Below are 26818 nucleotides of genomic sequence, written 5' to 3' on the forward strand. Positions count from 1 at the left end.
TCGCTGATGACGGAGTTGATCTAATCAGAGAAGTATCACCTTGAAAGGAGGCCTCTATATTCCTTTCCGAAGTGTGAGATACTTTGTTTATGGTTAATCAGTAGAAGCATATGAGCTTCAAAAAAATATATATAGATAGGATTCTCCAATAAAGACAATTATAAAAACGACTTCACTGTCAAGGAAATTACTTCACTGCTTGATAAATTCTAGAACTGTTATTTTCCTTTCCCTCGCAATGTAATCAAAGATATGAATCATCTATAATGTAAACCCAGATCAATTTATCCCTGATGGGAATGGGGGGTCACAGGTCACGGATCATTCAGCGTCCACTCCCCACATGTCCCCACATCCATCCTTACCATTAGAGTGGGGAAACGCAAAACTGACCTCAAGCTGGTGCTTACAAATTCCCCCAAACCGCACACAAGCACGACAAAAAAAACAAATACTTACCATTGGCTCATATGCTGGCAGTTATAGTGTGACGTGTATAGTCAATTTCCTTGAACCGTGTGTGCAACAATGTCAATCTGTTTATTACCGACATGCAAAATTAGGTGAAAGGTTCAATCTCAAATTGACGCCGTCTCACAACCGAGGGGTAAATGTCACCATAGTTTAACCACTTTAGACGTACGTTGTAAATGTAGAGTTTTATTGTTTTAAACGTGTTGCTTAAATTTGGGCCAAATTCGGAAGTATCGCTACTGCTGTGAAACTACTGTTTTAGCCTATATGTAATTGTCTCGCTGATTTTATCATGATAGGCTACTGCTTGAGGACGAAATATCGATGTCAATTCGCATTTGTGCATGCGCTGTTGATAAGCCTATCATCCGATCATTAGGTGTAGGAACGTAAATTAACTGCTCCCGTATCCCCCAGCGACAGTGGGCATTGCACCTATCGATATTTGAAGTGATTGTTAAAACTCTGCGCTACAAGTTAATGATTTGCTCTTTATCTCGTAGTTAGTTCTTGAGCGTGGAGTTTGGATTCTGCCCTCCACATCGTTTAACATAATTTGAGTAGCTTCAGGTAGCTGAGCCTTTCTTTCTGGCCTGTGAGCGCCTATTCAGTAAAGTTTTACCTGCAATCACCTTCTTGCTCCTAATATATAGTGCAAAATGTTAGCTCTCTTTGTGCTCTTGCTCTGCATGACATCTTCATTTTCTGCTTCTAATAGAGGTGAGTTATTGGGTTTTTTCATGTACCGATATGTGTGATGAATATGTTGTTTTATATTGTGTTGGTTTGTGATTTGCTTAGAGAGTATGTTAGGAGTTGGGCTCTAGGCTTACAGTCAAGGAGTTGGGCTCTAGGCCTACAGTCAGTGACCTTGGAACTTCTGTAATAAAACCTTTGAATGGTCTTGCAACAGCCAAGAAACCAACAAATCACTTTCGCTGGAGATTCACAAAACATGTTCGTTCCTAAATTCAATAGTTACATAGAGTTTCCTGGTGATGTAATGTGGGCTCCTGAGTGGCGCAGTGGTCTAAGACACTGCATCTCAGTGCTAGAGGCATCACTACAGACCCTGGTTTGATTACAGATTGTATCACAACTGGCTGTGATTGGGAGTCCCATAGGGCGGTGCACAATTGGCCCAGCGTTGTTAAGATTTGGCCGGGGTAGGTCTTCATTGTAAATAAGAATTTGTTTCATAACTGACTTGCCTAGTTAAATAAACATTTTAAGTACACAACCAATAGTAATTACTCCCCTAAACATTTGAGGCAACCTGCAGGGTAGGTATTGTGGATACTACTGTAGTTGGTGGTGGTAAAGTAGTTTCTTTGGGTGCCATATCTATTAATCATAGGCGATATTAATTCAATTCTTTAATGTTCAACTTGGTCAGTAGAAACTGAGGTAGTTGACAAAGTGGTTGAATACAGCTGTCTGTGACAGATTTTGTATGTTTGATTCAGCACTTGGTGATGCAACTCGAAAGTGACACGTCAGTCTTGACTCATGGCCTAATGTCACTTCTTTTGGAATGCTACACTGTATTAGAGCAATAGAGGACTTTAATAGTCCACCCACAACGTTCACTGTCTCCAGTGTTGATTGTGTCCATCAGAAACGTAGACCATCGTAGGTTTAGCTTACAAGGGTTCTCGTAATAATGACACAATATTACAAGGTGCAATTGCACCACCATGAAGGGCTCACCTTCTCACCTTCTGAATCCAGGATGTATACATATTATTGTCTGTTTTAAATAATCTGCTACAGAGGATAGGATTTTTGGAAGTATTTTGCCCAAAGCTACACATGGTTTTACATGTATCATAGTCTCATCCACCTGCCTGATCTTTCTCTGTCGAACCAGTAGCAATTAGCCAGGGTACTAGGTAACGTGTGTAATGGTTAAACGGTTAATTGTTGCCAAGACATTACAAATCTAACAGAGTAATTAATTTCTCCAATCTGAACTCAAGCCTTTTTGTAATGATTGACATACAAAGGGAAGTAATTGACTGCTGAGGAAAATACCTTAATTCAATCACTGCTTAATGGTATATACCAACTATTTTTTTAGGAGTTGTTTTGACAGACATCTCACTCAGCAGTGAGGGCCCTTTAGTGTTAATCAGCTTACTGACAATGTGCAGTTACTGATGAAAGACCTTGATATTTATATTGAGAAACACCTGGTCTAAGTGACTCCCAACCCTTTGGGGTCCTCGGGGTCTCCGTAGCCATGTTCCAACTGCTCTTAGCCTAGTGAAAACACCCTGGGTTGTCACCCAATTGACTCCAGAAAAGTGACACAGGAATATTCTACTCCACAAAAGTGACAGTTGGTTTCAACTAGCCAGGGATAACAAATGCTTGTGTAAAAGGACGTTAAACTGGCCCTAGGCTAATTTTAACCCAGGGTTAAGGATATCCCTGGGTTAAGAGAATGCAGTTTGAAAAGGCCTAGTGGGGCTCAAAAAGAAAACAGAACCCCTGCCCTACTAAGTCACTCATATCACTGTGCGTTTTGATATCACGCTGTGATTCCAGCATGCCCCCTCCTGTTGTTTCAGGTGCTGGTGCTGTTGGACCCAGGCTGAACAATGACCGGTTGTACAAATTCAGCTACACCACGGAGGTGCTGGTGGACAGGGCCAAGGGGTCAAAAGATGGCAGTGCTGGCTATAGGATCTCCAGTGACGTGGATGTCAATTTAGTGTGGAGAGACCCCAGCAGCAAGGACGACCAGCTCATACAACTGGTGGTAAATAATCCCACAGCACCACCTCCTCACCCTGACTTTGCTGATAGCTACATTGAGGGAAAATGTACTGGACTGATGGTACCTGCATCTGATGGTCAACGAGATCAAATCACGACATCAGTGATCTTCAGGTCGAAAAGTCAGAGCTCTAGAAAGATGCCCGGGTTTCTGACTTGGAATTCCGAGTTCAAAACAATTTTTTTTCCAACCGCCTTTCACGGTCCCTGCTCTCTCCTTCCTTTCCTCCAGTGAGACTGACCAGAGAGAGAGGACACCGTCTTCCACCTGATGGCGAAACTCGAATCGCACCGCATCTGCCTCATGCACAAATTCATGTTGTTCCTATGACCAGAGAAAGTTAAATATTCCTTAATATTAAAATCGACACCACAAGCTGCTAATAATAATGAAACGCAGGGCTATCGATACTTGGCTACTCATTCATTACAGCTGCAGCCCAAGCGGAAGTACGGAGGAGCGCGTTTTGTAATAGTGTTGAATAAAAACAGTGACAGTGCTGAATATAAACTTGAACATGAACTCACTCATAAAAACAGCTGTATTCGTTGAGTCTCTCTGTGGTCATGGTTTTAAAAGTTATTCAATCTTACATAGGCTAGTAGCCTATTAAACGTGGCTGTGGCCAGGGTCATGGAAGCTCTGTAGCCACTGTGATTTGAGCTATCCGATTGGGCAGCGCAGTAGGTGCACTCGATTTAGTCACAGATTTGCCAGGTAGGCGGAGTTTGTCTCATGGGAACACTTTGCTACCCGGTGCGCAGGACTTTTGAGTCAAGTGCACCTACCGGCAACAGCGCAACACGATTTTTAAAAAAGGAGCGCAAGCCTTTATCGTTCGTTGGCTTTTCTACATAAATATTTGGTGAATGACATAGAATGCCTTGAAGATTGATCGCGATCGACCGGTTGGTGACCACTGCACTAACTGTAAGTCGCTCTGGATAAGAATGTCTGCTAAATGACTTAAATGTATGTTGGATAGATTAACCTGAATCCCAAATCCACCGTTAAAACCCCAGCCACTAAACCATATGTAGATCTGAGAGTATTGGATATGTGTAACTGGTTTATGGCAGTAACCCTACATCGCCTAGTTGGGACTTTCACCATAACACTTAGACCTATCCAGTCTTTTCAGATCTACACAAACGCAGAGAAGGCAGTGAGTAGGGGTTAGGGGTTGATTTTAGGATTCATTCAGGGTCAGACAGAGCCAGTTTTTGTCAAACCTGGTTACATGTTTCCCTGGGATATATATATATATTTTGAAAACACCTCTTGTTTTGGGAGGGTACATGTTGGAGTTTATACATGCAACATATTGTTTACAATGTGAAAGGAAAGAAAACTCAACCACATATTGATATGATCCTGGGAAAGTGGTCTTGGGAAAGAGGTTCTTAATGTCCCCTGTAATTGGCACAAATAGAAAAAGGCCTGGTTTGATTGTGTAAAAATAGTACTTAAGTTCTCAGACAGGCCCCTCAGGGAGTCTGTTTTATAAATTGTATTTAAAAAGGCCTGGGTTCAAATAGTATTTGAATTCTGTTACACTTAAGTTGTGCTTAATTGTACGTGCCTGGCCCAAAATCAGTCGTCTCAAAAGTGCCAACATGCCTGCCTGGAATTCCAGACAGGCTAAACCAAACACTGACATTTTTTTTAAAGATTTCAAATACTATTTGAAGTCTATACCTTCCACTCTGGTTGTATTCTATGGAGAATATTGATATTGAGCTGCTTGAAATGTCCTAAGCTTTTTAGTCACTAACTTTTCTTCTGCCCGTTGAGGAACATGCATCCATGTTATAAATTCCTCCTTTTTTCTTAACATGACTATGTCCTCCTCCTCTTTGTCCTCCAGATCATCTAACAAGCTCTTCCATTCCCATCCACAGATCTCAAATGTGAAGATAAAAAATGTGGCCCCACGCTCAGCCAAGAAGAACATATTCCAGGGCGCAACAACGCAAAGCCTTCTCGGAGAGAAGAAGCTGGCAGCACTGGAAAGGCCGTTCATGGTGCACCTGAAAAACGGAAAGGTAAGAGCTGTGGATGTTGGTTTGTGTCTATGGAAACAAACAGTTATTAGCCATTATAAAGGGGCTCATTCATGCTCATAACAGGTCTAAAAAAGAGTTAGAACGGATCATAATGCATTATACCTGCAGGCGCTAAGTAAAGTGTTACTGTGTGTTTTTATCGATGCATAATGCTAAATTATTGATTGAATTTAAGGCAGTTACTAGGAACACGAATGTACTTTGGGTATACTGTAGTGGAGATTATCTGCCATAGGTAGATGTAGTAACATGTGTAGGTAGTAGGGTGTTTAATTATTACCAGAAGTGTACTAGATCTACTACAAATAGCTATTTTTCTATCATTGTAGTACTTTTATTGTTATATCTTCATAGGTCAATAATCATAAAAGTATTGTTAAATTTTACATGTATTTCTATATCAACCATCACTTTTACTACAATCAGTTAAGATAAAAAAATACGTAATCTAGTATGGGAGCCATTTCCGGAGCATCCTTGACGACATCCATATTTCCGAGGACTATTAATGGAGCTGTAATTGGCAATGTGTTAGTGTGGTGACGCTGGAAGGGGAAATACCAGACAGATGGTGTGTATGTGCAAAGGTCAACCCTTCAGATTGCCGGCCGTCCGGTTATCAGATCCCACGGGAGACAAGTGTGGGGGCATTGGCGTGGCAAAGGGGCCCCGTTCCTTGATGACACAGACAGGGTGAGGTGAATAGTTGAACCAGTTGATCAATGAATGTCCTGTTGAATGCATTGTGATCCGCTAAATCTGTTATGAAAATAGTAACAATTTAGCACTGGACTGTACATATTGAAACTAAATGTATCTCATAGTATTACAAACTATAATAAGTGATTACATTACCCATCTACTACCGAGTCGCACCCCTCCCCCCCCCTTTGCACAGGAATGTTCCACAGGGATGTTGGTCCATGCTGATGAGATGACATCACACATTTGATGCAGATTGGACGTCTGTTAGCTTGCATGATTCATGTCATTCTCCTTGGCCCACTCTCATCAACAAGCTGTTTTTGCCCACAGGACTGCCGTTGACTGGATGTTTTTGTTTGTCGCACCATTCTCTGTAAACCTAGACACAGTCGTGCGTGAAAAACCCAGAATACCATGCTCAAAGATGCTTAGGTCACTTGTTTTGCCTATTCTAATGTTCAATCAAACAGTAACTGGATGCCTGTTTGCCTGCTTCATATTACAAGCCACGTGACTCACTGTCTGTAGGAGCCACCTATGTACCTAATAAACTTCCCGGTGAGTGTAAGATAATGAACGAGTGACAAAGATTTTGAAACTTTTGTGATAATGGTGACCTTAGGGGGACGATGTGTTTGTTTTTACTCAAATGTGATCTATTGTCTGCAACCTTTGTACTTCTGTATTGTATTTAAGACTTTTTTTTCTGCAATCTCTGCAATGTTAGACATGGTTTTTCAAATAAAGCTTTCTATCACTTGAGTTGATAAAGGCTGAATATGTACAAATAAGGTTAAAGAAGGTTATAGTTTTTAACAAATATAGTAAATAAAGCCTAATCAATCTAGTCATTTAATCTAAGCCTCAAAGTGTGATTTATAGTATGATGCCCTGAGTTGAGTGGAATATGCTGGGAAAGTGAATAAGACATTTGTTTGATAGTGTCTGACTGCAGAATTTGTCTTGGGTTGCGTTCCTTGCCGTGGGCATTCCTTGACAAGAAAATGGCACTCATATTGGCCCCTGCGCAATGCCATGTGCATACCTTGCCAAGAAAAAAGGAACTCCCTCGCAAGGAACACCCTCAAGATGAAGTTCAGTCAGATCCTATGAAGTCAGACCCTTTTCCATTTGTTGACATCTCATGATTATCTGAGGCACTTCGATAATGTTAATCTGAGAAAACTACAGTTATGTCACTGTTCCCTGTCATTTGACTCTAGTGCATTGTTACTATGCACACTTTCAGCAAATAAGAAGTCTTTCGTATCGTATTGACTTGTTTGTTGTTCCATTCCTCTGTTTCAGGTGAGCAGCTTTTACTGCTATAAGGCGGAGCCTGCTTCCATTAAGAACTTGAAGAGGGGTGTGGCCAGCCTGCTGCAGGTGCAATGCAGATCTGGGAAGGTCATAGAGGTAAATGAGATCCAATACATATGCAGTTATAGGTAATCATGGAAACAGTTAAATGTTTTACTCTACAGTCGTATTTTAGCAGGCACTTACTAAGAGAAATTACTTTTGGGTAATTTTTAATAAACTCAATTGGTAACCACCACGTGTACTAAATTGATTAAATGTATGATTTTTGTTTCAATGATTCCTAGAGAAACCAAAATTAATAAGTGGATACTCATGTAATTGCCATTATATCATGTCATTAAAAAAATATATAAAAAAATAATGCACTGTAAAATACAATTTTATGAATTCTCAATGTAAATCATTCAAACAATTGCTTAAAACTGTTTTTCAATGGTTTTCTGTATGAGTACTTGGTTGGCTGACTGATCTGTCTGGTCTGGGAACAGAATGACGTGTCCGGGAGGTGTACGGTAGAGTATAAGGCTGCCCAGGGCCAGGTGACAAGGACCAAGGCTTTGGAGACCTGCAAGACCGCAGAGACCGGCTTCACCACCTACATTCAGGTCCTGGGCGTGAGTGGGGAGTCCAGCTCTGTCACTGTTTTCACCCTGGAGGATGGCTTCATTAAGTCAGCCATAGCCAAGGAGACTCACATCTTAGCAGTCAATGCACGCCGCACCACCGCTGCTAAAATAGTGTCCAGGTAAGGTTGGCACAAATCAAATGTTATTTGTCACATGCTCCGAATACAATTGTAGACCTTACCATTAAATTCTCACTTACAAGCCCTTAACGAACAATGCAGTTTTAAGAAATATAAGACACAAGGGAGTCCAATGGAATGTTAATGGTGAAAAACATATCCTGTAAACTTTGAGGCAATAGTTTATTTTCTTCTTCTTTTGTTTACTACACTAATTCAACACATGCAAGTAAAATAAGGATTTGTGGGGGCATTTATTACATTAAAACGAATCAGGATTGTGAAAAGGGATACCTTGCAATATGGATAAACTGAATGGAATACATACTGAGCAACAATATAAACGCAACCATTTTACTGAGCTACTGGTCATATGACTTCGTTAGGGCATAATCTATGGATCTCACATGACTGCGTAGGGGAACAGCCGTGGGTGGTCCTTGGCGAAGGAGAAATGCTCACTAACAGGGATGTAAAACACATTGTGCTCAAAATTAGATATAAATCATATTTTGTGCGTATGGAACATTTCTGGGATCTTTTATTTCAGTTCATGAAACATAGGACCAACTCTTTACATGTTGTGGTTATATACACTAATTCCTGCATTTTTCATTGTGAAAGTAATGTTGTTTTTTCACTTATTGATTGAATAGGCTTTCTGAGAACATCAATAGCAAAGGAACAGAAACTGATTGATGGATTTGTTCGTTTATGTTGTCCTCAGGCAAAGCTTGACGCTGGTAGCAATTGAGGCTGGGCCGTTTGAGGCTGCGGGGAAGAATGTTGCCAGTGTTGTCAAATCACTTGATGAGAAATTGTTTGCTGTTGGTGTGGCAGCTGAGAAGGTCAAATCCCAATGCAAGGGCTGTCAATCGGTGAGTGGTTGTGAGAAGCAATAAAGCAAAGAAATTGCTTCAGGTTGTTGTCAACCTTGGACACTGACTTTTCCCTCTGAAAGGTTCCATACTGCCAAAACAAATGCTTAAAAAATTACTCTTTGCTAAAGAATAATTAAAAAAGGCAGTGCAGGGCAAAACTATGCTGGCCTGGTTGATTGCTGCAATGGTGCTAGAATTAAATTATCAGAGTCCAGGTGTTACAATAGTGTGAAAAGCTGCCCTTATTAGTAGTCTGCATTTGCCAACACTATACCACACTGTCGATACATGTCCTTGCCAACCAAACATTTAATTAATACATGACTATTTTTCCTTTCTTTTCCTTTTCTCTGCCCATCCCACTAGCTGTTTGAGCACTGGCAAGCAGTACAGAAGCAGTTTGAACCAGATAGCTTGTCTAAGGCCATCGCTCCCCGAAGCTTCCTGGCTCTCATCCAGAGCATAAGGAAAGCCTACAAGGACGAGATCCTCCAAGTGCTGAAGCGCTCCAGCAAGACTGCCTTGTAATCCCTAGCACTTTCCCACCTCTCTGTCTCTCTCTCCCTCCTTTTCATTCTCTTTCTGTCTACCTCGTTCTCTAGCTCTCCTCTTTTTTTGTCTTTCCTGCTTCATTCCCTTTTTCTTCTCTTTATTTTCACTTCTTTTAATATCATTCTTTCTCTTCTCGATCTCTCATTTTCTCCAATTTTTCTGTCTTTTTTTCTCTCTCTCTCAGGCTTTGATGCTTTCTTATGAGATGTAGAGACTCCTCACCCCGTTTCCTTGCTGTCTGTCTCTCGCCCCATGTTTCTTTTGGCCAGAGCCACATAGTTAACTATATAGGGAATATGGTGCCATTTTAGATATGACTTCTGACTCACCGCCTCTCTCCAACTCTCTTGGGGTCTGCAGACCTCAGGTGGTGGACGCCGTGACCTCGTCCCAGACGCCCGATTCCTTGGACGCCATGCTGCAGTTCCTCAACTTTGCCGACCCCAAAGGCATGGTTCTGCAGGAGAGGTTCCTGTATGCCTGCGGCTTTGCCTCGCACCCCAACGAGAGAATGCTCCAGGCTTTGGTGGTGAGTGGCCAATGGCCATCAAACTCTACATCTTATGGTGCCTTCAAACCAAAATAAATTAAAATCATGTCCAACACAGCAGGATGGGGAGAAATTGTTTGGTAAAAAGTCAGTTCAATGTTTTCAATTGGTTAGACAGATGTTTTGTTTTATTTAACCGTTATTTAATTAGGTAAGTCAGTTATGAACAAATTCTTATTTACAATGACTGCCTACCCCAGCCAATGGGACAATTGTGCATCACCCTATATGGGACTCCCAATCACGGCCGGATGTGATGCAGCCTGGATAGGAACCAGGGACTGCAGTGATGCCTCTTGCACTGAGATGCAGTGCCTTAGACCTCTGCGCCACTCGTGAGCCCAAAAATGCATCATTGTGACTTCTGACGGACTGCGCAGCACAACACTGTACCCTCCCCCAACGCACGGCTCCCAGTGAAAATCATTGACTTACTGTGTTTTTTACGTATCCATTTTTTTCTGGTTTGAAAGGGTTAGGGTTAGGGTTAACCCTAACCCTAACCCTTATGCTCATCATCAGGGCAATATTCAGTAAGAACATTAGCACAATGTTTTACAACTTTACATTTTAGTAATTTAGCAGACTCTCTTATCCAGAGCGACCTACAGTTAGTGCATTCATCTTGAGATAGCTAGGTGGGACAACCACATATCACAGGCATAGAAAGTAAATATTTCCTCAATGTAGCTATCAGTAGAGTCAGAGCTAGAAGGGGGGGGGGGTCAAAAGTGCAAGTGTTGGTACATTTATTTATTATACATGCAGTACCTGTCAAACGTTTGGACACCTACTACTTCAAGGGTTTTCCTTTATTTTTACTATTTTCTACATTGTTGATTAATAGTGAAGACATCAAAACTAAAATAACACATGGAATCATATAGTAACCAAAAAAGTTTAAACAAATCAAAATCAATTTTAGATTTGAGATTCTTCAAAGTAGCCACCCTTTGCCTTGATTGACAGCTTTGCACACTCTTGGCATTCTCTCAACCAGCTTCACCTGGAATGCTTTTCCAACGGTTTTGAAGGAGTTCCCACAAATGCTGAGCTCTTGATGGCTGCTTTTCCTTCACTCTGTGGTCTAACTCATCCCAAACACTCTCCATTGGTTTGAGGTCAGGTGATTGTGGAGGCCAGGTCATCTGATGCAGCACTCCATCACTCTCCTTCTTGGTCAAATAGCCCTTACACAGCCTGGAGGTGTGTTGGGTCATTGTCCTGTTGAAAAACAAATGATAGTCCCACTAAGCGCAAACCAGATGGGATGGTTTGTTGCTGCAGAATGCTGTGGTAGCCATGCTGGTTAAGTGTGCCTTGAATTCTAACTAAATCACCGACAGTGTCACCAACAAAGCACCCCCACACCATCACACTACCTCCTCCATGCTTCACTGTGAGAACTACACATGCAGAGATCATCGATTCACTTACTCTGTGTCTCACAAAGACACAGCAGTTGGAACCAAAAATCTCAAATTTGGAATCATCAGACCAAAGGACAGATTTCCACCAGTCTTAATGTCCATTGCTTGTGTTTCTTGCCCAAAGCAAGTCTTTTCTTCTTTTTTTTGTTTTTTAAATATTTTTTCTCCCCAATTTCGTAGTATCTAATTGTTAGTAGTTACTGTCTTGTCTCATCGCTACAACTTCCATACGGGCTCGGGAGAGACGAAGGTTGAAAGTCATGTGTCCTCCGCAACACAACCCAACCAAGCCGCACTGCTTCTTAACACAGCGCGCATCCAACCCGGAAGCCAGCCTTACCAATGTGTCGGAGGAAACACCGTGCACCTAGCGACCTGGTCAGCGTGCACTGCGCCCAGCCCACCACAGGAGTCGCTAGTGCGCGATGAGACAAGGATATCCCTACCGGCCAAACCCTCCCTAACCCGGACGACGCTAGGCCAATTGTGCGTCACCCCATGGACCTCCCGGTCGCGGCCGGCTGCGACAGAGCCTGGGCTCGAACCCAGAGTCTCTGGTGGCACAGCTAACACTGCGATGCAGTGCCTTAGACCACTGCGCCACCCGGGAGGCAAGTCTTTTCTTCTTATTGGTGTTCTTCAGTAGTAGTTTCTTTGCAGCAATTCAACCATGAAGGCCTGATTCATGCACTCTCCTTTGAACGGTTGATGTTGAGATGTGTCTGTTACTTGAACTCTGAAGCATTTATTTGGGTTGCAATTTCTGAGGCTGGTAACACCAAGGAATTTATCCTCTGCAGCAGAGGATAACTCTGGGTCTTCCTTTCCTGTGGCAGTCCTCATGAGAGCCAGTTTCATCATAGTGCTTGATGGTTTTTGCGACTGCACTTGAAGAAATGTTTAAAGTTCTTGAGTGTTCTGGATTGACTGACCTTTATGTCTTAAAGTAATGATGGACTGTCGTTTCTCTTTGCTTATTTGAGCTGTTCTTGCCACAATATGGACTTGGTCTTTTACCAAATAGGGCTATCTTCTGTATACCACCCCTACCGTATCACAACACAACTGATTGGCTCAAACGCATTAAGAAGAGAAAGAAAATCCACAAATTAACTTTTATCAAAGCACACCTGTTAATTGTAATACATTCCAGGTTACTACCCCATGAAGCTGGTTGAGAGAATGCCAAAAGTGTGCAAAGCTGTCATCAAGGCAAAGGGTGGCTACTCTGAAGAATCTTACATTTTTAATGTTTTTCGATTTGTTTAACACTTCTTTTGTTTGTTATATGGAATAATGTAATTTCATAGTTGGGACATCTTCACTTTATAATGTAGAAAATACTTTTTTTAAATAAACTTGAATGAGTAGGTGTCCAAACTTTTGACTGGTACTGTAAATATTTTTCAACCTTGCCATTTGAAAATGTTTTCTCCATACTGATCACGACCCAGCGCTCTCAATGCACCCTTCATGACATATTTGATTGTAGCATTTCTGTGGCTCAGTCTGACTATGTCCTGTGTTGCGTTAAAGGAAATAACACATACATTATTTGTGGGGCAGTTGTTTCTCCTTCTCTTAGATTTTGTACCTACTCTCTAATGACTTCCAAAATTGCAATATTATTTAAAATCATGTTTTTTGGGGTACTGTATGATGATAAATCATATGATGATAATGACACATTGTTTTTTTTCAGGACATTTCAAAGGGCAAGATTGGCAGTAAAGACATCAAAGAATCGGTGGTGATCATCATGGGTGCCATTGTGCACAAACTCTGTCAAAAAGGAGGTTGCGAGCTACCAGTGAGTAAAGCTATCTAATATGTTTAGCCCATGTCTATAATGAGGGGAGTTGTACAAAACAAATTCTTAAAAGGATTAAAACATTATTTTTTACTTCATATTAATAATCTCAAGCACCACCCCAACGTCATCAAATGTGAAAATGGCGTTTTTCTGTTACATAGTTCAAAAGATGGATGAATATAAGTGTTTCCGATGACGTCATCTTGTTGTGCATCATATGATTTTAACCAACTATGAGTAGGCATTGTCTCGATGAATATGAAGTAAAATGTGTTTAAATGTCCCTTTTCAGCAATTGAATCATCTTCAACCAAGATAATACTGATTGGACTTTTTTAACTGAGCCAAATGTGACACTATTAGAATGCCAGACTGGAAGTGAAGTGAAACAGTAGTGAGAGGTAGCTGTGTCTGATAGCTTGAAAATATACAGAAATGATCCTGTGTTGAAATGCACCAAAGAAAGTCACAAATTCTTAAAAGGAACTATACATTGGCTGATTTATTGTGTGTGTTTTTGTCCCATGTCCAACGCAGACTGTGGTTGAGGTGAAGAAGATGATTCTGGAAGGTCCCGACAGTACGCAGGTGGAGTCAGACATTCAGATGTACCTGTTAGCGCTGAAGAACTCCCTGCTGCCCGAGGCCATTCCCCTGTTTTCCAAATATGCTGAGTCGGAGGTCGGGGCATACTGCACCATCTCCCTCACAGCCCTGCAGAGATACGACGTCGCCCTCATCACAGATGAGGTGAGGCCATTGGAATAGCCAGACAACCATTCATGAGGGAAGCTGGATTGCCATTCCCAGAGCCATATATTTAGATATATTTATCTTATTTCGATAGACACAGAGAGTACCAAAAGTATGTGGAAAAATTCAAGTGGTCTGTATACTTTCCGAATGCACTGTATATACTGTTGTATGTACACTGCAATCGGAAAGTATTCAGACCCCTTGACATTCCCACATTTTTTATGCTACAGCCTTATTCTAAAATATATTAAATGGTTTGTTTTCCTCATTAATCTAAACACAATTCCCCATAATGACAAAGGAAAAATGTTTTTTATAAATGTTAGCTAATTTAATTTATAAAGAATTTTACAGTTTACATACACTCAGGTTGCAGTCATTAAAACTCATTTTTCAACCACTCCGCAAATTTCTTGTTAATTAACAAACTATAGTTTTGACAAGTCCGTTAGGATATTTTTGTGAATGACACAAGTAATTTTTCCAACAATTGTTTACAGACAGATTATATCACTTATTCCAGTGGGTCAGAAGATTACATACACTAAATTGACTGTGCCTTTAAACAGCTTGGAAAATTCCAGAAAATGATGTCATGGCTTTAGAAGCTTCTGCTGGCTAATTGACATCTTTTGAGCCAGTTGTAGGTGTACCTGTGGATGTATTTCAAGGGCTTTCTTCAAACTCAGTCCCTCTTTGCTTGACATCATGGAAAAATCAACAGAAATCAGACAAGACCTCAGAAAAAAATTGTAGACCTCCCTAAGTCTGGTTCATCCTTGGGAGAAATTTCCAAACGTCTGAAGGTACCACGTTCATCTGTAGAAACAATATTACTCAAGTATAAACACCATGGGACCACGCAGCCGTCATACCGCTCAGGAAGGAGACTCATTCTGTCTCCTGGAGATTAATGTACTTTGGTGCAAAAATTGAAAATCAATCACAGAACAACAGCAAAGGACCTTGTGAAGATGCTGGAGGAAACAGATACAAAAGTATCTCTATCCACGGTCAAACAAGTCATATATCGACATAACCTGATAGGCCGCTCAGCAAGGAAGAAGCCGCTCCTCCAAAACTGCAATAAAAAAGCTAGACTACAGTTTGCAACTGCACATGGGGACAAAGATCGTACTTTTTGGAGAAATGTCCTCTGGTCTTGCAATGCTTAGAGTTTGTCAGAATTTGTGGGTTTTTGTTTGTCCACCCGCCTCTTGAGGATTGACCACAAGTTCTCAATGGGATTAAGGTCTGGGGAGTTTCCTGGCCATGGACCCAAAATATTGATGTTTTGTTCCCTGAGCCACTTAGTTATCACTTTTCCCTTATGGTAAGGTGCTCCATCTTGCTGGAAAAGACATTGTTAGTCACCAAACTGTTCCTGGATGGTTGGGAGAAGTTGCTCTCAGAGAATGTGTTGGTACCATTCTTTATTCATGGCTGTGTTCTTAGGCAAAATTGTGAGTGAGCCCACTCCCTTGGCTGAGAAGCAACCCCACGCATGAATGGTCTCAGGGTGCTTTACTGTTGGCATGACACAGGACTGATGGCAGCGCTCACCTTGTTTTCTCCGGACAAGCTTTTTTCCGGATGCCCCAAAAATTCGGAAAGGGGATTCATCAGAGAAAATGACTTTACCCCCGTCCTCAGCAGTCCAATCCCTGTACCTTTTGCAGAATATCAGTGTGTCCCTGATGTTTGTCCTGGAGAGAAGTGGCTTCTTTGCTTCCCTTCTTGACACCAGGCCATCCTCCAAAAGTCTTCGCCTCACTGAGCGTGCAGATGCACTCACACCTGCCTGCTGCAAGCTCTGTACAGGTGGTGCCCCGATTCCGCAGCTGAATCAACTTTAGGAGACGGTCCTGGTGCTTGCTGGACTTTCTTGGGCGCCCTGAAGCCTTCTTCACAACAATTGAACTGCTCTCCTTGAAGTTTTAGATGATGCGATAAATGGTTGATTTAGGTGCAATCTTACTGGCAGCAATATCCTTGCCTGTGAAGCCCTTTTTGTGAAAAGCAATGACTGCACGTGTTTCCTTGCAGATAACCATGATTGAGAGAGGAAGAACAATGATTCCAAGCACCACCCTCCTTTTGAAGCTTCCAGTCTGTTATTCGAACTCAATCAGCATGACCGAGTGATCTTCAGCCTTGTGCTCATCAACACTCACACTTGTGTTAACTAGAGAATTCAGATTCAGTTCACTTGCATGGCAAAGAGGGACTTTGCAATTAATTGCAATTCATTAGATCACTCTTCATAACATTCTGGAGTATGCAAATTGCCATCATACCAACTGAGGCAGCAGACTTTGTGAAAATGTATATTTGTGTCATTCTCAACTTTTGGCCACGTGTGTGTGTGTGTGTGTGTGTGTGTGTGTGTGTGTGTGTGTGTGTGTATTTTCAGATTTTATTGAAAGGATGATAGCAGTGGGGAACTATAGAGAGAAGTTGTGTTAAAGGGCATTAGGTCGGGTTCAAACTTATGCCAACATCATAGATGTGTGCCCGCACTAGACCAGCCTGGCCACCAAAACTGATCTTTTAAACTGTTTTCGTGCCTCACTCCATTTCAGGTGAAGCAGACGGTGAACCGAGTGTACCACCAGAACCGCCGGGTCTACGAGAAGAATGTGAGGGCAGCAGCCGCGGATGTCATCTTTAGCAGCAACCCCTCATACATGGAGGTGAAGAATGTGCTCCTGTCCATCGGAAACCTTCCCAAAGAGTTGAACAAGTACATGCTTTCCAAGGTCAAGGACATCCTCCATTTTGAAATGCCTGCCAGGTGGGTGATGGGATTTACATTTGATTTGATGATTTTTTTGTTATTTTCATTTTATTCAGACTGAAACAGCACTAAATGAGTGGGGAGACTGGTGATTTGGCTGGGATTCGTACCCACACTGGGGTGGTGTATATGTGGTGCAGGCAGTGGTGTTACTTGCTAGACCAGCAGGCACTCATTTTATTTAATTAAAATCCTAAATTGAAGGCAGACATTACTTACAGTGAGCTCCAAAAGTATTGGGACAGTGACACATTTTGTTGTTTTGAAATTATACAATGTTTGAGGTTAAAGTGCAGACTGTCAGTTTTAATTGAGGGTATTTCCATCCATATTAGTTGAACGTTTTAGAATCTACAGCAATGTATGTAGTCCCCCCATTTTAGGGGACTTAAGTGTACAAAACATCAAGAATAGACTCATAGCCCCCCACCCCACCCTCAGAATAGCCTCAATTCGTTGGGGCATTGTCTTTACAAGGTGTCGGAAGCGTTCCACAGGGATGCTGGCCCATGTTGGACTCCAATGCTTTCCACAGTTGTGTCAAGTTGGCTGGATGTCCTTTGGGTGGTTGACCGTTCTTGATACACATGGGAAACTGTTGCACAGTTCTTGACACAAACCTGTGCACCTGGCACCTACTAACAGTCCGGTCTCGAGATCGCATATTGAGTGTCTCGGTCTTGTGTCGGATACATTTGTACTTGGTCTTGACTCGCTCTCGGACAGTGAGGACTCGTAACTTCTTGCCGATACCAGCGTAGTAAAAATAATGCATAAAACCGCTTTGCCAGGCCAAGTATATACACTCCTTTCTTGAAACAGTATCTTAACAGCCTTTATATCTATTATAGACATGTTTGCGCAGTGGCAAACCTATAGGCCTTCAGTGTGTGACAGGTTTGTGATTCTGAAAGGACAGCAACTGTAATACCAGCGCACTCATGTAGGAGAGTGCACTTTCCTTAAACACAAAGGGCCAGTGGTGTATCCCTACTTCTTAATCCCTACTGATGCATAGTGGGGGTACACGATTGTTCAATTATGTAGTAGAATAGAGAAATCCTGCACAAAGGAGCTTCTGTGATGGTCCAGAGGGTGGTGCTGCCCATCTCATCACCAGAGACACACTGCCGGCCCTCCAGAACACCTACAGCACCCGATGTCACAGGAAGTCCAAAAAGATCATCAAGGACATCAACCACCTGAGCCATGGCCTGTTCAACCCGTTATTATCCAGACGGCGAGGTCAGTTCAGATGCATCAAAGCTGGGACTGAGAGACTGAAAAACAGCTTCTATCTCAAGGCCATCAGACTGTTAAATAGCCATCACTAGCCGGCTACCACCCTGTTACTCAACACTGCACCTTAGAGGCTGCTGCCCTATGTCATGTCTTTGGCTATGCCGGATTAAGTGATATGACATGCTATTCTATAAAATAATTTCTCCGTAATTAATATTACCTGATTGAGCTAATCATGTAAATTGTAATTAACTAGAGAGTCGGAGCACCACGAAATTTGTAGAGCTGTTATCTTCTGAATAAACTCTTAAAGACCTAGTAATATTTTACATCAATAGCAGTCAATATTAATCGTCACCTTAATTCAGTCTTATCTGAAAGTTGAAAATTCTTGGTTATCTTCACGAACCCTGGCTAACCAGTTGAATCAGCAATACAAAATTGGGTTTATTTATTTACTAAATACCTAACTAATCACACAGAATTACACATACATATACACATAATTAATCATAACTTCATTACAAATTACATCATAAAGGAAAATGTCCCTAGCGGGCAGAACAGATATGACAGCTTGTTACACAAAAGAAAAGGGGCTGGGTTTGAGTGAAAGAGCGGGAAGACTGAGTAACAAAGGAAGAAGCTGTGCTGTCGTAAATACAGTATCTTATGCATTCTAAATGACCTCCCATTTGGAAAAGGAAAATACAATAAATATTTACTCTGAGCTGCACTTCAGTAGGTTGGTGGTAGATGGAAGGCCGTGTTGCCAAACCGAGTCCTTTGAAGAATGTCTCTGGTGGTCAATTGTATACATTGTAGTAACGTCATGGTGTGATAGACGGGATACTCTGTCTGTTCCTTCCTAACCCTCGTTTGCAGCTGCTGGTGCTAACTCAATGGCTAGGAGGTATCAGTTCTGTAGTGAATAAGAGTTCAAAGTTCATACCATTCACAACCAAAACTCACGCTGATGTTGGCTTCGTTCTGTAGTTATTATATGAACCATTCTGGCATCGGACCGTCGTCCTCACATCCTCGGAACAGGAGGTTATATTGTCGTCAAGGCTTTATATAGTGGAGGGAGAAGGCTGTGACTGAAAAGTTTTTTTATAACCCATGACTCTTCACTGGGGCTGGCCACTGATTGAGCAGAGCCCTAACCTTATGAAAACCCAATTCTCACATTTTAGAAGCTAAAATCACATTTCATCCCATCACAAATAATTTCATATTCAAACATTTAAATTGAACAACAATTCCATGTGAATCCGATAACTCTGATATGTAGACTTTCCACTGTAGACTTTGTCATCTTATCATTGATGAGAATGTCTCAGATGACAACCGAACTGACATCATATTAAGTACCACCGCATATATTCAATTGGTCGGAATACCATAATATAGTTAATTTCCCCCCACCTTCTGATGTTCCCAGAATCTGTATGTTAACTAAGGGGTTTGCAAATGTAACATCAGTAGGGTAAGAGAGAGAAAAAAGGGGGGAAGAGGTATTTATGACTGTCATAAACCTACCCCCAGGCCAACGTCATGACAACTACAGTGCAAAAAGTTTTAAAAAGTATTTAGTCAGAAAAAAAGTATTTAGTCAGCCACCAATTGTGCAAGTTCTCCCACTTAAAAGGATGAGAGAGGCCTCTAATTTTCATCATAGGTACACTTCAACTATGACAGACAAAATGGGGGAGAAAAAATCCAGAAAATCACATTGTAGGATTGTTAATGAATTTATTTGCAAATTATGGTGGAAAATAAGTATTTGGTCAATAACAAAAGTTTATCTCAATACTTTGTCATTGCCAACAAAGGGTATATAACAGAGGTCAAATGTTTTCTGTAAGTCTTCACAAGGTTTTCACACACTGTTGCTGGTATTTTGGCCCATTCCTCCATGCAGATCTCCTCTAGAGCAGTGCTGTTTTGGGGCTGTTGCTGGGCAACACGGAGTTTCAACTCCCTTCAAAGTTTTTCTATGGGGTTGACATCTGGAGACTGGCTAGGTCACTCCAGGACCTTGAAATGCTTCTTACGAAGCCACTCCTTCGTTGCCCGGGCGGTGTGTTTGGGATCATTGTCATGCTGAAAGACCCAGCCACGTTTCATCTTCAATGCCCTTGCTGACGGAAGGAGGTTTTCACTCAAAATCTCACGATACATGGCCCCATTCATTCTTTCCTTTACACGGATCAGTCGTCCTGGTCCCTTTGCAGAAAAACAGCCCCAAAGCATGATGTTTCCACCCCCATGCTTCACAGTAGGTATGATGTTCTTTGGATGCAACTCAGCATTCTTTGTCCTCCAAACACGACGAGTTGAGTTTTTACCAAAAAGTTCTATTTTGGTTTTATCTGACCATATGACATTCTCCCAATCTTCTTCTGGATCATCCAAATGCTCTCTAGCAAACTTCAGACGGGCCTGGACATGTACTGGCTTAAGCAGGGGGACACATCTGGCACTGCAGGATTTGAGTCCCTGGCGGCGTAGTGTGTTACTGATGGTAGGCTTTGTTACTTTGGTCCCAGCTCTCTGCAGGTCATTCACTAGGTACCCCCGTGTGGTTCTGGGATTTTTGCTCACCGTTCTTGTGATCATTTTGACCCCACGGGTGAGATCTTGCGTGGAGCCCCAGATCAAGGGAGATTATCAGTGGTCTTGTATGTCTTCCATTTCCTAATAATTGCTCCCACAGTTGATTTCTTCAAACCAAGCTGCTTACCTATTGCAGATTCAGTCTTCCCAGCCTGGTGCAGGTCTACAAGTTTGTTTCTGGTGTCCTTTGACAGCTCTTTGGTCTTAGCCATAGTGGAGTTTGGAGTGTGACAGTTTGAGGTTGTGGACAAGTGTCTTTTATACTGATAACAAGTTCAAACAGGTGCCATTAATACAGGTAACGAGTGGAGGACAGAGGAGCCTCTTAAAGAAGAAGTTACAGGTCTGTGAGAGCTAGAAATCTTGCTTGTTTGTAGGTGACCAAATACTTATTTTTCCACCATAATTTGCAAATAAATTCATTAAAAATCCTACAATGTGATTTTCTGGATTTTTTTTCTCATTTTGTCTGTCATAGTTGAAGTGTACCTATGATGAAAATTACAGGCCTCTCATCTTTTTAAGTGGGAGAATTTGCACAATTGGTGGCTGACTAAATACTTTTTTGCCCCACTGTATATACATAGACTTGGAATCCCTGACCCGTTTATTAATGGAACACTAGTCCCTTTAATAACGTTTACATACTGCTTTACTCATATCATATGTATTATGATGGATCAGCTAGTCCGAAACATGCTTGCCTGTTTGACATTAATATGTGTCACATATCAATTTGCATTTGGTACATTGGGTCGAGTGTTAGCAGAAACTCCCGAAACCCCCGTTTCTCGACCGTGTAAATTGGGGCCATGTCTTTGCAGATGTAAGTTGTAACGGCAGCTGTTATCTCATTCCATCTTCGTGATTCTTTGCCATATGGTGTGCCACAGGCAAAAGCCTCTTGCAACGTCTGAGTCGGGGGGTTGTTTTGAGCACTTGACTGTACTTTTTTGGGTGTCATCCATAGACTCTCTCCGTACAGTTTCACATGATTCTTGCGTAGGTGGTAAGAGGTTAATGGTGTTTGAGCCTGTTGTCAATTACCGGCCTGCGTAATATTTTGCAGAGGGTGGTTTTCTGCTCCGTGTCAGACTTTTCATACCCAAACCAAGTCCATGCAACCGACGTAGCCCCTCTTTTAGGTACAAGCTCCATGTCTCCATGCTCTGTGTCACGTTCACTCTCCTCCATGTTTGTTTGTGTTGCAAATTTCTGAAAAGTATTGTTCAATTGACACAAAATATTGCCGTAAAGAGTGGTTTGCGACACATCGAAATAAACGATAGAGCATAATATGAAACGATAGAAAAATGTCTATCGTCACACGATATACAGTTGATGTCAGAAGTTTACATACACTTAGGTTGGAGTCATTCACTCATTTTTCAACCACTCCACAAATTTCTTGTTAACTAGTTTGCTTTGGCAAGTCGGTTAGGACATCTAATTTGTGCATGACACAAGTAAATTTTCCAACAATTGTTTACAGACAGATTATATCACTTATATTTCACTGTATCACAATTCCGGTGGGTCAAAAGTTTACATACACTATGTTGACTGTGCCTTTAAACAGCTTGGAAAATTCCAGATAATTTTGTCATGGCTTTAGAAGCTTCTGATAGGCTAATTGACATCATTTGAGTCAATTGGAGGTGTACAGTGGATGTATTTCAAGGCCTACCTTCAAACTCAGTGCCTCTGCTTGACATCATGGGAAAATCAAGTCTGGTTCATCCTTGGGAGCAATTTCCAAATGCCTGAAGGTAACACGTTCATCTGTAGAAACAATATTACGCAATTATAAACACCATGGGACCACGCATTATGTGGATATATTGAAGCAACATATCAAGACATCAGTCAGGAAGTTAAAGCTTGGTTGCAAATGGGTCTTCCAAATGGATAATGACCCAAGGCATACCTCCAAAGTCATGGCAAATGGCTTAAGGACAGCAAAGTCAAGGTATTGGAGTGGCTATCACAAAGCCCTGGCCTCAATCCTACAGGAAATTTGTGGGCAGAACTGAAAAAGCGTGTGAGCTAGGAGGCCTACAAACCTCACTCAGTTACAGCAGCTCTGTCAGGAGGAATGGGCCAAAATTCACCCAACTTATTGTGGAAGCTTGTGGAAGACTACCCAAAACGTTTGACCCAAGTTAGCATTTCACATTCTTAAAATAAAGTGGTGATCCTAACTGACCAAAGACAGGTAATTTTTGCTAGGATTAAATATCAGGCATGAAAAACTGAGTTTAAATGTATTTGGCTAAGGTGTATTTCAACTGTATAGTGTCATATCGCCCAGCCCAACTGTATTCTATTTTACTGTATTTTAGTCAATGCCACTCCGACATTGCTCGTCCTAATATTTATATATTTCTTACTTCCATTATTTTACTTTTAGATTTGTGTGTATTGTTGTGAATGGTTAGATACTACTGTTGGAGCTAGGAACACAAGCATTTCGCTACACCCGCAATAAAATCTGCTCAATATGTGTATGTGACCATTAAAATTGGATTTGATTTTTACACAATCGCAAAACCCATAAAATATATTCACAGTTCGGTTAGTGTGGGTGGACCATTTCAAATCATCAGTGATGTGTGCACTGAGGAACTTTTCCACCTTCTCTACTGAGGTCTCGTCAACGTGGATAGGGGTGTGCTCCCTCTGCTGTTTCCTGAAATCCACGATCAGCTCCTTCATTTTGTTGACGTTGAGGGAGAGGTTATTTTCCTGGCACTGCTCCGCCATGGCCCTCACCACCTCCCTGTAGGCTGGTCATCTGGTCATTGTTGGTAGTCAGGCCTACTACTGTTGTAGTTTGCAAACTTGATGAGTGAGTTGGAGACGTGCATGGCCACGCAGTCATGGGTGAACATGGAGTACAGGAGGGGGCTGAGCACGCACCCTTGTGGGGCCCCTGTGTGGAGGAACAGCGAAGTGGAGATTGTTTCCTACCTTCACCACCTGGGTGCGACCTCGCACAGGGCGGGTTTCAGACCCAGAGCCCCGAGCTTAATGATGTGCTTGGAGGGTACTATGGTGTTGAAGGCTGAGCTATAGTTAATGAACAGCATTCTGGCGTAGGTATTCCTCTTGTCCAGTTGGGATAGGGCAGTGTGCAGTGCGATGGCAATTGCATCGTCTGTGGATCTATTTGGGCGGTAAGCAAATTGAAGTGGGTCTAGGGTGTCAGGTAAGGTGGTTATATGATCCTTAAATATCCTCTCAAAGAACTTCCTGGTGACAGAAGTGAGTTCTATGGGGCGATAGTCATTTAGTTTAGTTACCTTTGTTCCTGTACCCAATAAAGACATGGTGGACATCTTGAAGCAAGTGGGGACAGCAGACTGGGATAGAGAGAGCTTGAATATGTCCGTAAACACTCCGGCCAGCTGGCCTGCACATGCTCTGAGGACGCGGCTAGGGATGCCGTCTGGGCTGGCAGCCTTGCAAGGGTTAAACTGCTTAAATGTCTTACTTACCTCAGCCACGAACAACAAGCCACGAGAACAAGAGCCCATAGTCCTTAGGAGCAGGCCGCGTCAGTGGCACTGAAAACGGCAAAGAGGGTGTTTAGCTTGTTTGGGAGCAAGACATTGTGTCTGCAAAGTGGCTTGTTTTCCCTTTGTAGTCCGTGATTGTCTGTAAACCCTGCCACATAAGTCTCGTGTCTGGGCCGTTGAATTGCAACTCCACTTTGTCTCTGTATGGGACGTTTTGCCCGTTTGATTACCTTATGGAGGGAATAACTACACTGTTTGTATTCAGCCATATTCTCAGTCACCTTGCCATGGTTAAATGTGGTGGTTTGTGATTTCAGTTTTGCGCGAATTCTGCCATTTATCCACAGTTTCTGGTATGGGTAGGTTTTAATAAACACCGTGGGAACAACATTCCCTGTACACTTTCTGATGAACTCAGTCACCTTGTTATTCTCTAAGGCTACCCGGAACATATCCCAGTCCGCGTGATCAAAACAATCTTGAAGGATGGATTCTGATTGGTCAGACCAGCGTTGAATAGACCTTAATCACACCGTGAGTAGTTAATTATGAAACATACACCCCCGCCCCGGTGAGTTCTTTATTCCTGTCTGCGCAATGAACTGAGAACCCAGCTGGCTGTGTGGATGGGGACAGTATATCCCGAGAGAGCTATGGTTCCGTGAAACAGAGTATGTTGCAGTCCCTGATGTCTCTCCGGAAGGAGATCCTCACCCTGAGCTCGTCTACTTTATTGTCCAGAGACTGAACATTAGCGAGTAATATACTCGGAAGTGGTGGAGGGTGTGCCCGCCACCTGAGTCGGACTAGAACTCCACTCCGAATTCCTCTTCTTCACCGGCGGCGTCTTGGAGCAGCCTCTGGGATAAGTTCAATTGCTCTGGGGGTTACGAACTCAGGATCCAATTCTTCTGATGGCCTAGCCAATGGCTGAATTAGCTAGCTAGCTAGCTTAATCTCCCCAGAGACCTCCCGGTCTTGGTCTTGACTCAGACTCGATTTGCTCCGGTATGGGTCTTGAATCCGTCTCGCTTTAGGTGGTCTCAAATACAACACTGCCTACTACCATACCCTGTTCAAAGGCACTTAAATATTTTGTTGCCTATTCACTCTCTGAATGGCACACATACACAATCCATGTTTCAATTGTCTCAAGGCTTAAACATTATTTTTTTAATCTGTCTTCTCCCCTACATCTACACTGATTGTGACATCAATAAAGGATCATAGCTTTAACCTGGATTCACCTGGTCCGTCTATCTCATGAAAAGAGCATAAGCAGCAGCTACTCTTCCTGGGGTCCAGCAAAATTAAGGCAGTTTATACAATTTTAAAAACATTACAATACATTCACAGATTCCACAACACTGTGTGCCCTCAGGCCAATACTCCACCACTACCACATACAGTGGGGCAAAAAAGTATTTAGTCAGCCACCAATTGTGCAAGTTCTCCCACTTAAAAAGATGAGAGGCCTGTAATTTTCATCATAGGTACACTTCAACTATGACAGACAAAATGAGAAAAATATCCTGAAAATCACATTGTAGGATTTTTAATGAATTTATTTGCAAATTATGGTGGAAAATAAGTATTTGGTCACCTACAAACAAGCAAGATTTCTGGCTCTCACAGACCTGTAACTTCTTCTTTAAGAGGCTCCTCTGTCATTAAAAATTCATTAAAAATCCTACAATGTGATTTTCAGGATATTTTTCTCATTTTGTCTGTCATAGTTGAAGTGTACCTATGATGAAAATTACAGGCCTCTCATCTTTTTAAGTGGGAGAACTTGCACAATTGGTGGTTGACTAAATACTTTTTTGCCCCACTGTATCTACAGTACTAAATCCATGTATAGTGTGTTTTTGTATGTGTGTTTGTGTGCCAATGTTTGTGTTGCTTATTGTTGTCTTGTATTGAAGTCGTCAAAAGTTTTGTATTTGGTCCCATATTCCTAGCACACAATGATTGCATCAAGCTTGTGACTTTACAAACATGTTGGATACATTTGCTGGATGTTTCATATTATTTTGTGCCCAATAGATATAGGTAAATGTATTTTGTCATTTTGAAGTCACTTTTAAATAAGAATACAATATGTTTCTAAACACTTCTACGTTAATGTAGATTCTAGCGTGATTACGCATAATCTTGAATGAATCATGAATAATGATGGCGTTAGTTATGGACGCACAAATATCATACCCCAAAGACATAACCGCTCACCATTACAATAAAAGGGGAGGTTAGCATTTTTGGGAGGTATGATATTTATGCCTCTAACTTTCTCAGTCATCATTATAATTCATTCAGAATGATCTGTAATCATGCTAGCATCCACATTAATGTAGAAGTATTATATTCTTATTTACAATAAAAGTGACTCCGAAATGACACAATGCATTATTTACCATTTAATTTCTATTGGTCACTCCAATTTCCAGCAAAATTCTACGGCAAGCCATGAAGGACATGATCTCCCACAACTATGACCGCTTCTCCAAGGTTGGGTCATCCTCTGCTTTCTCTGGCTTCATGGCACGTAAGTGGCCCCCTCCACCT

The 26818-nt window shown here is 41.9% G+C and overlaps 1 protein-coding gene across 1 annotated transcript in view; it reads left to right on the top strand.

Annotated features, from left to right (window-relative positions):
- The first annotated feature begins 500 nt into the window (after nucleotides 1-500).
- LOC112231657 (microsomal triglyceride transfer protein) overlaps nucleotides 501-26818 on the top strand; it is a 62660-nt gene continuing 36342 nt past the window's right edge. The window contains exons 1-12 of the mRNA XM_024398354.2: nucleotides 501-1194; nucleotides 3048-3238; nucleotides 5158-5301; nucleotides 7336-7443; nucleotides 7839-8095; nucleotides 8823-8973; nucleotides 9343-9500; nucleotides 9889-10057; nucleotides 13211-13318; nucleotides 13859-14071; nucleotides 16660-16871; nucleotides 26701-26798. Of these exons, the coding sequence (XP_024254122.1) occupies nucleotides 1134-1194; nucleotides 3048-3238; nucleotides 5158-5301; nucleotides 7336-7443; nucleotides 7839-8095; nucleotides 8823-8973; nucleotides 9343-9500; nucleotides 9889-10057; nucleotides 13211-13318; nucleotides 13859-14071; nucleotides 16660-16871; nucleotides 26701-26798 (1870 nt within the window). The 5' untranslated portion in view covers nucleotides 501-1133. The remainder of the gene's footprint in view (nucleotides 1195-3047; nucleotides 3239-5157; nucleotides 5302-7335; nucleotides 7444-7838; nucleotides 8096-8822; nucleotides 8974-9342; nucleotides 9501-9888; nucleotides 10058-13210; nucleotides 13319-13858; nucleotides 14072-16659; nucleotides 16872-26700; nucleotides 26799-26818) is intronic.

Source organism: Oncorhynchus tshawytscha, linkage group LG34 (genome assembly GCF_018296145.1).
Source record: "Oncorhynchus tshawytscha isolate Ot180627B linkage group LG34, Otsh_v2.0, whole genome shotgun sequence".
Classification (NCBI taxonomy): Eukaryota; Metazoa; Chordata; class Actinopteri; order Salmoniformes; family Salmonidae; genus Oncorhynchus; species Oncorhynchus tshawytscha.